Source organism: Argopecten irradians, chromosome 8, assembly GCF_041381155.1.
Source record: "Argopecten irradians isolate NY chromosome 8, Ai_NY, whole genome shotgun sequence".
In the NCBI taxonomy this organism is placed as follows: domain Eukaryota; kingdom Metazoa; phylum Mollusca; class Bivalvia; order Pectinida; family Pectinidae; genus Argopecten; species Argopecten irradians.
Window position 1 is genome coordinate 25,444,343 of NC_091141.1, and position 12,042 is coordinate 25,456,384.

Sequence of the window (12,042 nt, forward strand, 5' to 3'; positions counted from 1 at the left end):
GGAAACAATCACTCATCTATTTTGGGAATATTCTGAAGTTCAGGACTTTTAGATATAATCATAACGGCATATATCAAAGATTTAGATGGTTTTTTAAATGTGATGACTTTTTAAAACTCTATTAAAGATTATTAATATGTTCAAAGATATATAGCTTATAGAAAAGGAGAAAAAACTTTTTCTTTCTTTACTTTTTTTTACTCATGTTTTCATTAGTTGATTCATTATTCTTCATATAAGAATATATCTATATTTAACTCTTATTCTTCACGATCTCTCCTTTCTAGTTATCCAATTATCCTTTCTTTCCTTCCCAATTCTTTGTTTTTTAAAAAAAAATTTTTCTCTCCCTTTCCCTCTCTATAAAATAATCAAACAATGTAATTATAATGATGAATCAAAGAATGGCAGAGTGAAAGATGTGCATGGAAGATAACTCTATTAATATTTCATGATTATGTGATTAATGTAAAATTTGATATATTGTTTGACGAAAAATGGAAAACATACATACAAAAGAAAGAAAAAGAAAACAAAGAAAAAATAATTATATAAATTTTACAATTTAGTTCAATTTCGTGAAAGTAGTATTTAATGCAGTGCATACACAATGTAGTACTATTTGTCTTATTTGGTTTCCAGATGATAACTTGAGAAAACAAATCGATGGATTTTTATTTAACTTCACACAATGGTAGCATATGATTAATAACAGTTTGGGATTGAATTTGGGGTTGACCGGTAAACTACCAAGGTCAATGTTACTAAATTAGATTGTTTCACAAAGCATTATTTTCGGACGACAACTTGAGAAAACATCAACAGAAATTGTTCAAACTTCATTCAATGATAGGCAGGTGGCGTGTGCTGCTTGCAACGCTTACTGTAAGCTTGTTTATCACATTAATCACCCCAGCTGTAACACATTGGTGAAGTTAATAGTCTGATACCTCGTAAACTCTGAACAGATAATATCCAACTGAACGGAGTCATTTTCGAAGTTATTAACTCACACAAACCTTGTCTATGCTATTATAATTCTAAAACACGTACATGGTGTACAAAACCCGTCATAGCTATGTCAAAGTTGAGATAAATGTCGATGACGATAACTTTAGGATGACAAGTGATATTCGTGTTACAACGTTTTTACTTGATAACGACCATGACCTAAATATATGCATCATTTAAAACTTTTTATGAAAGTCGACATCATGCCTTTCTGATAACGCCTTTATTGTGAAATGGAAATTATTTCCCCTATTAATATTGATACACGAGAACGTGATTACTTCCTCAACCTCCATCCAGAAACCATGCCTTATTGGGAAGGTTTTATATATGATATATATGTTTAAGGTAGGTCCATACTTTTGAAAACCGCGCCAATTCATATGACGCTATACCGGAAGTTGTGGAGGTTGTTTTGAATTCCAGAATGGTTTCCGATACGCCACGACATCCCACTTGGATATTTTTTCAATAGGTGAAAATCGTCTACATATAATATTGAATGTTTAAAATCATTAAATAAATCAAATAAAAGCAGTGAAGTGAAAATTATATGCTATCTCTGAGGTTTTTGCGTTCCCTGTCGTAAATGGGAATGGATTTTCAAACACCGGAAGTGCCGTTCGTCGCTATAAATGATAAGAGGGGACCCGGCCGGACCGAAATTCCGGAATTCTAAAAAAATCGCATACGGATTTCCTTTAAACACAAAATTTGGAGAAAATCATAAAAACAAACAGACATAAACCAGATATACTATCACAAAAACATATGAACTGATGTGGAATGTTTTTTTGCGGCACGATTTTCAAAAAATAGTCAAATATAACCCATCTTAGCACTGGATGAAATGGGGGTAGGGTTGTGAGTTACAAACTTCAAGCTTACAAAATTGTGAAATTTTGATCGAGGACCCCATGTTTTTATATGATATTTGAAAAACATATTATCTTGGTCATATCATATACAAATATTGTGAAATTGACATGGGTTTTCATTTCCTTTTTGGCCTATTCATTGATTTTTTACGGGCGAAAATATGGCAAAACATGATAATTACGTATAGAAACGGTGCTGGAAAATAACAAAAATTAGTTAGCATTTGTAAAAATACAAGAGTTTTGTATATTGTTCTATCGTTAGAACTTTAGGACAAAAAATCAACAGGATCGAGACTACGTTCACCCTAATATTACAGAAAACATAATTTTATGAATTCTTCTATTTTCGGCCAGCAAATTTGCATGGATGGTATATTTCAAGCTCAAATATCTCAAAAAGTAGTTCGAGAACAGCCATTTATCTTTACAGATTTGAAATCTACATGAAAAATGCAAGAAAATAAGACCTGTTAGAAAAAAATGACATGGTATTTCCCAAAAGTATGGAGCTACCTTAACGCCCTTGAATTGAGAGGTGCCAAGGCATTGAGTGTGGAGGTACCGCTAAAAGATGATAGGGTTTTAATTGTGTATTCTTATATTATTTTTGATACGATAAGTATCTGTTATAACAGCCATATAATTTATGTTCGCATAACTTATACGAGTCGGTTTTACTATGGAAGAAAGCATTTTCTTTCATACCTACTGGTGTAATACTGGCTGGTCTAGGGCAATACACTCATGTCTCCTGAGGCTGTATTGCATGGCTACTCATGTAAAGCCTCGTGTCGTCACGGCGTCAATAAAATTTTTATTTCCTCGGTAAAATTTTAACATTTTTTCACAAACTTTCATAAAAGATGCAAACAACGGAATTTTTGTTGAAAATATCACATGCTTTTGCATGTATGAAAAATTAATTTTCAGCCGTGGATTTCTTCGAATTTATTTCAAAATGGCAGGATATTATAATTGTGAAATTGCAATAAAACGTCAAAGTAGGAAAGAAAAATACTCTTTTATAGGTGGATATGAAGAAAGGGATATCATACCCTTGGGATCACAAAATGTTGTAAAACCCTCGACAAGCCTCGGGTTTTACTACCTTTTGTGACCCTCGCGTAGAATATCCCTATCCTTCATATCGACATATGAAAGAGTCTTATATTATTGGTTTTGATTTTGTCATAAGAGGTAGATCAGATTACCGATAGTCAAACTATTTTACATCTGCGGGAGAAATAAAAAAACATGAAGCTAATGCCTGTCTTTCTACTTGGTCTCTGTAACATGATTCACAATGTAATGGCTGTCCTGGTTGTATCAAACGTTGAGACGACATTGCGGTTTTTCGTGTTTGGGTAGTTTCCATGAGTACTATCTCGATACATGTATATTAACCTAATATATTGCAATTAATTGCTGAGTGTTTATGGTGTCCGATTTATTATAATCAGCCCGAAAGATTTAGCCGTCGAGGACTGGATACCAAAATAGTATACTAGCTAGGATTTCAGCTTGAATGCTTTTCTCCTTGTACTCCGACCTCTAACGACATCGTTTTTACGCTTTGCTGATTATATCGGGTTACTATAAGATGTAAACAAATCGAATTTGAACTGGTATGTATATGTAAAACAACGATGATGCTACATCCAGATTGCAATGTTAGTTCATTGTTTTTTGGTTTTTTTTTTTACATTTTGCCAAGGTAGAGAACGTACATTTTGGTTTCCTCTCAGGGATTTCGTTTATTTTTTGATATTTTGATTTTAGGTATCTCCTGATCACAAAAACCACATAAAAATCATATGTCACCGGGTTAATTTTTCGTCCAGGGTTGCTTAAAGATATGTACTAATGACAAGAAATTCCGGATTTTAAGGATTTTTAAATAAATAATATTTCCTCCCTGTAACATCCCTTAACATAAAAAGAATATGCCCGCAACATGTTCATACCGTCAGTAGGTGATATATAATTCATAACTATATCAAATTAGCTGGGTTTTCCACAATAAAACGAAATATCGTTATTTTAAAAACAAATCCGGACCCAATTTTAGTGAAAAATTTCATCAAACTAGTCATGTTTTCTTTTTTTTCTGAAAAAATGATCAAAGGAAAAATCGATTTTTTATAATTTCCATGAAGATTGACTTATTTGCAATAAGAAAAACCAATAAAAAGTATACCTCACCGTATTATTTTTCAAAATATGACCGATTTGCTTTCTAATACCCCTTAAATTTTGGCCTGAAAACCTTAGAATAGGCAAATCCGTAGCACTGTTCAATGTTTTATGCTATTCATTTACCCTTGTTAATTTTAATATATTCATTATATTATTGAACAATACAAGATAACACAATAATCACATATCTTAATGATTTTATTTATTATATAAAATATAATAAACCAGTTTGCAAGCTACATGTAGGCCTGACCTCAAACTTCCAAAAAGAGTCTAATTCAGCAGAAAATACATCAGTTTTTTCTGAGACGAATTTTTGCTCTGTGTGATACCGTATTAAAATGGACTATTTCCCGTTATAGCATCTTTCAAATTATAAGTAAATATTTTAATAAAATAAAATGAAAATATTTTCCAGCAATTTTATTTCCGTATTTTGTTTGTCCGTTTCCGGACGAAAATTAGTATACCGGTATCTTACGAAGAGTGCCTAGCTATTGAAGCTCGAAACTCTAATGTTTCCATTCAAAACACCGCTAACTTCCTTAGGCATCCATCTACTGTGACAATTTATTTCTATTCAAAAAGATAGGTACAGATTTGTAATGATAACGGTAATTCATACTATTGACGTGAAGTTTTTCTTTTTGCCTCCCGTAAATCCATGTGTTATTCCATGATATGACTGTTTAGTGATTCTTGGATTTTACTTTATGCACGAATTTTCACAATTATACTATATTTACCGATTGCCACACCTTTAGATTGACACACTATCAAGTAAACACTCAGAAAGGTTGCAGACGAGCTCACGAGGTATTTTCTCCAATGCCGATGTCAGAAGTGAGTTACAATAGATGGGTACGGAGAAATAAAATACGTTTGCCAGGATCCGGATAGCGACGTTACAAACGTATGACGTCACAGAAGGGACGGTCTACGTTAATATGTATTACTGGTCCTGCTCAGTTGCTTATGTTAATTAGTAAGAAGTATATTCAGATAGTGGTTGTTAATTAGTAATTATCATCAGGTATATCACCCATTGAATTGCTGTCGTTATCGCGTGTTTGAGACAAACATGAGTGTCGCATTAATTATAATATAAATATACACGCTTATACATGTGTTGTATGTCGTAATTTACGTTATATTTTTTATTACATTTTGATTCACAGAAAACCTGTCCTCACTGCCAGGTGAGTACCGATGTTTGTCTTCTGTCGTAAAGGAAATATATTTATATGCTAGTCAGAAAACAAGAATATGTACCTTTTATTGATAACGCATATCATAAAGTATCGGATACAGATTAGCGGTAAATATTTTATGGCATTCAGCACACATTAAAATTACACGTTTCACTTTGACACTAGCTAGTCATAAAACGTAAGGAACTTATTTAATCCCTGTTTTCTGTATATGCTGATTGCCCGCAATTGTTAATAAGAATCTATCATAGGATTTGTTGTTGTCTAATTATCCTTAATTGATCATTTTATGTTACAGTACATAGGGAATGACTTCACAGTAAGTATTACATTTTATCACATTTTATCGAATTAATCCAAACTTTAGTGGTAAATCATATATGGTAGTGAGTCATTTACTCGTGTTGAAATGACATAAATTAACGTCATGAAACGTACATCCTACATAACGTATGTGAGATCGCTCAATATGTGACACAACCTCCTTATTGCTATAGTATTAAACGTACATCCTACATAACGTATGTGAGATATCGCTCAATATGTGACACAACCTCCTTATTGCTATAGTATTAAACGTACATCCTACATAACGTATGTGAGATATCGCTCAATATGTGACACAACCTCCTTATTGCTATAGTATTAAACGTACATCCTACATAACGTATGTGAGATATAGCTCAATATGTGACACAACCTCCTTATTGCTATAGTATTAAACGTACATCCTACATAACGTATGTGAGATATCGCTCAATATGTGACACAACCTCCTTATTGATATAGTATTAAACGTACATCCTACATAACGTATGTGAGATATCGCTCAATATGTGACACAACCTCCTTATTGCTATAGTATTAAACGTACATCCTACATAACGTATGTGAGATATCGCTCAATATGTGACACAACCTCCTTATTGCTATAGTATTAAACGTGCATCCTACATAACGTATGTGAGATATCGCTCAATATGTGACACAACCTCCTTATTGCTATAGTATTAAACGGATGAACAAGTACAGTAAATCATGGAAAACATACCTGTGCATGTTATTATACCAAGCCCTTTTATTGTATAAGAATATCGATGTTATTATTCGTCAAATACCAGTGAACAGTGGTGTTTCATGGCTCAGATTCTATGGAGTCTGCACTGTAGGTCAGATACAGCGCTCCTAGTAAGTTGAGCTAAATACATGAAAAGAATTCGTATCAAAATTATTCTGCAATTACCTAGTAATATATTTGATATGAATAGTCAATTTCATTACCTCTTCTCACAGACATATAATTGTAAAGTGTTAAATTATGAAAATCTTATACTGTGTCATATTCACTAAATAAGTAGGTATTAGAACCATATGATATGATTTTGTCTCCAACTGAATAAAGTCATGTTTCAACAATTAGTTATCGTGTTAAATTAATATGACCTTCTTAAACCTTCTTTATATGAACACGCATACGGCATGGTAGATATATAAAATAATGAATTCTAAACACATAATTACGTTCAAAGTGTAGATTTATAGGCAACAACAAATATGCGGATAGAAAAAACACAGCCCAAAACAGCGACTATTGCAGACGTGTCGATTGGTCTGTCTTTGTTAAATGCAATAAATCATGAAACAATGCCATACAATTAATAATGGATCAGTAAGCATATGTTTGAGTTCAATATACTATACTGGAGATAGGTCGAATGGCATTGCTAGAAATTCGTAAGTTCTGTTCCGACATAGAAACCTTAGATATTTCCTGTATGACTGACACATGGAAACTGATAAATACGCATCTTTCAGATCCAGCTTGACCATATAGTCTCCTATTTAAATGAGAGTTCTCAGAGTTTTTAAAATATCTTCTATTTGGAAATGTTGAGATTCTACAAACTTGTTCAGACTTTTTTCAAGTTAATAACTGGTCGATTCCCCCATCTTTATTTGGAACTAAAAGGTTGGGCTCAGAAACTGACTTTCGCATGGGCTTACCATTTCTATGGCCCTCTTTTCCAACATACTTTGTACCTCTTCCTTGATAAGGTGATTCTCTTGACCCGCAACACACTCTGAACTTGGGCGGTCTTGTATGGCTGTGAAAATGAACGCCAACTTGCGCAAAGTATTTCATACGACCCGTAACACTTTCGTGGACCTGTTTTATGTCTAACAGGAAAGTTTGGCCCATAAGGTTGGATCTGTCTGTATGGTATAACAAACTGCATGCTGGGTAGAATTGTTTACCCTTTCTGTATCTTCTACACTTAAAGGTGAAGATAGCTTATCTTTACTGGGCCTACGTCCATGTCCACCCTTCTGCTTTGCTCTGAAAGGGCTGGTTTCATATTTAATATAGTTGGTGACAATATTTTTTCATTTGATAACAATATTAAAGATCGCATTTTCCAACTTCCAAAGTTTTTTTTCTTTCTTTTTATCATAGAGCATTTTTATGTTTCTTAATTCTTTTCTTTTACTCATTACTTTCATAAAATGTTTTGATAAAATAAATCCATTCTTTTACATCAGCTCAAATTACCATTATGGTACTTCAGGATTTTTTGATAAACCTTAAAAGTAGGTGGTGCAAAAATATATTTAACCACGTCCCAAAACATTTCAAATATTGACGTAATTTTCTAGATTATTCTCAACATATTTTCACCTTAAGTGTTTAATATCAAAGAAAAAATCACTTAAAGTATTCCTGTTCCATTGTATAGATAGTTCAGTTTCCGTGTTGGTCGTATAAACCAGTTTTACTGACAACTCACACAACAGAACAGACATCGCATTATTATTCATAGATGTGTTATGAACTGCTCAATCATCCTTTTATTTATATGCGGTATTTCAGTAATGAGCATGAATATATCATTTTTCGTTGTTGGTCACTCGGGCGAAATGTTTTGAATGTTGTAAACCATCAAATCATACATACGAACATATTGATATTATGGTATAACTTCTGACCAACCTGAATATACCGCAGTCTCCAAAAACACGCATCCTCGCACAACATACACGCAACAGACAGCATACATGGGAGGCCGTCCTTGCATGACCGTGGCAGTTGATAGGACGTTAATTAAGCAAACAAACAAACAAACAAACAAACTGACCAATCATATAAACTACTACTAAATGCCGCAACTTTTGTAGATCAACGTTAAAACCAAGTTGTGCAAAAAATTCTTATTAAAAAAGATCAAAATATTGACGTTCGAAAAATAATGAATTGAATAGAGTCTGCAAAAACTTGAAATCTCTTTATATCGAATTGCGAATAATCGAAAAATGTGTGTGAATAACTTTATTCTGTATTGCCTTGTTATACATGAAAGCGTTTTCTCAAATTTTACATGCATATGCCCGTAGGGCCCTTAATTGTGCATATTGCATTTTGGGACCGATCGGTTAACAAGATGGCCCCAAGGCGGATTTTGGTATTTGAAGGTTGTTACCGCTATTTCTCATAAGTACTGAAGGGATCGTTCTCAAATTTTACGATCCCATAGGGCCCTAGTTGTGCATATTGCATTTCGGTCAACAAGATGGCCACAAGGCAGCCATCTTGAATTTTGATAGTTAAAAGTTTGTTACCGCGCTTACGAACACAATGACTTGAGTAAAGATGCACCTGGTTTGACATGCAATTCATAATATTGAATTATTATCACTTTACAAACTTTATTGTAATCAAATCCTCCTTATAAAACATAGTTTTGTGTTACATTTTAAAAACCATATTTATTACATTTATTACATATCCAAAATCCTGATTCACTGTATTTAGTCAATTAATCATATGACAACAAAAGTTTCATACAATTTTGTATTTTGACGATAATTCTCGGAAAAGTTCGAAAATTGGTCTGATTTGACTGTAATTTACAGAGTTATTGCCCTTTGCGCTAACAATTATGATTGGACTTTACGAACACAATGACTTGAGTAAATATGCACCCAACTTAATTTAAACTTTGTATGTAGACTAACATTGTATTGGAAAGATCTCGGACGATTTCGAAAATCAACTTGATCCTACTCTAACTTATTACAGAGTTACTGCCCTTTACAATAATATCTACCGAATCTTTTGAATTTGATATGAGTTAATATGCACCAAGCTTAATGAAACTTTGTAAGTAGACCTGTAAGATCTATGTTCCTTTTTCGTGAACAAAAGACATCAGTTGTCAAGAAATGACATATCTGATTTGTATCAAATATCTGGTGACCATTAAGGCCCATGTCTTATTATACAAACTGCAGGGCGCGGGGGATAATGCCACGCTTTGTAGTTTCTTGTTGTTATGGAATTGTTTGATGAGCCACATTGATTATATCGATTGATCGTTCGAGTGTTTGTTTATACGAGAAGAATTTACTTTAAAAAATACGTGTTCTAGACTACTTTTAAAAAACATATTTACTATACACATTTTTTGTACCAACTCCAATTTATTTCTATCATACAGAAAAATAGATGAATGTTGTGTTGTTCTATTGGAACAAAATAACGTTTTGACGTAACAGTTATGATGCGTGATTGACAAAATTAATATTTGATATAAGTATTATTCCATAAGTATATTATGTGCTAGTTTTAAACGATATGTTATGCCATGACTGTGTGATAAATACAAAGCTATGCTAATTAACCATAAATCAACCAATAAAATAGAAGTGGGAGGAGAGAGAAAAAGAGAGAGAAGTTGAACTCTGTTAGTACCAATAGACATTGTTAATGTTATAGGACATCCCAACACGAATACTATATAAACTGTTTAAATCAAATTTCATGTGTTACACTCATTTCTATTGGTTGATTATTGAGGTTATTGTGCATAGCCTTACCGTTGTACGTTGGGTATGATGAAGTCGTAATAGTGGCACCGTTTTTGGCCAAACAAAACTATTGGCTAAGTTATACCAATGCGCCACAACTGAATTGATTTTATTGTAAAATTAAGAAAAGGATGAAAAATAATGCTTAATGATTAAAAAAATAAATTTGAAGCATTATTCATATATCGATTGTGTTTATGAAGTCATAGCCGTGAAGAGGAATGTCCTTCCGTTGTTTGTCTATAACTTCATATACCCATAAGATATTGAGAAGAATGTTTACATATACCATATCCGGAGGTTCTGATTGACACGTACTTAGTACTTGGTTATTCAAACTGTATCAATTAGGGAAACATAAAATGAATATCAATTGTGAGAGACACATACTACAAGTACATGACATAGCATGTATGCTTGATTCTGGAAACAAATACCTGTAGTGACATATGAAAACAAACCTAAACTTAGATATCATAATGCTGATATGTGCATAGAGAATTCCTGATATGTTCTTTGTAACTTTTACCCATACAGTCCGCAGTCTGTTACCTAATCGTAATTAATTAAGTAGCATTGTATGACTTGGAATGGCGAATACATAATATCTGACAGTCTTACAGTAAGATGTATTACATGTCGATCTATTCCCATTTTAATGATGTTCTATAACCTTTTTGTTTTCTCTTTCAGCCTGTAAGTATCCTACCAGACTAAGGCGGTAATGTATTATGTTCTCGTTCATTGTCTTCTTTGCTGTAATTTTCTCTTCTTGACAAATTGAATAGTATGATGAGTTGAACACATATCTACATTATACCTAATGCATTCTTGCATATTGTATCACTGAAACATACGTTTCTTCAGTACATCTAATCTGTTTTCGGTATCTGACATCGGACATTTAAATCCAGATGACAAACAGTTACTAGTTACATTTTGATAGAAAGACAATAAATATTATATCATCTTAAAACAATATACCATTCCCTTGATATACATATGATAAATTTAGGACAATCGGTTTTAGGAAAAACTATATCTCCCAATGAAAGGCAAACTACGCTTCATAACAAAAAATATTAGTATCGAGTATAACGTCATAAAATCTATATCGCATGTCTAGCATAAAAGAAAAAGATCCAAACTTCTCTTTGTAAACCATATTAAATCATAAAGGGTCATCTGTACTGTAAAAGAACGACGCCGAAGATAATAGGATGACACGGGATGTGATACTTAATTATCATTAAACGTGTTTAGGAAAGGTGTATTATTAGCTCACCTGGTCCGAAGGACCGAGGTGAGCTTATGGGATACCCCGGCGTCCGTCGTCCGTCGTCCGTCGTCCGTCGTCCGTCGTCCGTCAACAATCGACTTCTTCTCCATAACCGTTGGTCGGATTTCAACAAAATTTGACTGGTTACATCCTTATGGGCTACTAACTGAAAATTGTACAAATGATGGGGCTGACCCCCTCAGGGGGCTGAGGGGCGGGGCCAAAAGGGGTCAATTTGGCTATTTCCATATAAACGACTTCTTCTCTGAAATCAAGCATGGGATAGCACCATAATGCAATGGTAGCATCCTTATAGGTTTGGGATTCAAAATTGTACAAATGATGGTGCTGACCCCCGGGGGCCTGAGGGGCGGGGTCAAAAGGGGTCAGTTTGGCTATTTCCATATAAACGACTTCTTCTCTCAAACCAAGCATGGGATAACATCTATAATGCAATGGTAGCATTCTTATAGGGTGGGATTCAAAATTGTACAAATGATGGGGCTGACACTCCGGGGGCCTGTGGGGCGGGGTCAAAAGTGGTCAATTTGGCTATTTCCATATAAACGACTTCTTCTCTGAAACCAAGTATGAGATAGCA

General features: G+C 33.6%; 1 protein-coding gene across 1 annotated transcript in view; it reads left to right on the forward strand.

The window, feature by feature from the left end:
* Positions 1-12,042, forward strand: part of LOC138329805 (uncharacterized) — an 80,906-nt gene that overhangs the window by 42,080 nt on the left and 26,784 nt on the right. The window contains 2 exon segments of the mRNA XM_069277100.1: positions 5,267-5,287; positions 5,598-5,618. Of these exon segments, the coding sequence (XP_069133201.1) occupies positions 5,267-5,287; positions 5,598-5,618 (42 nt within the window).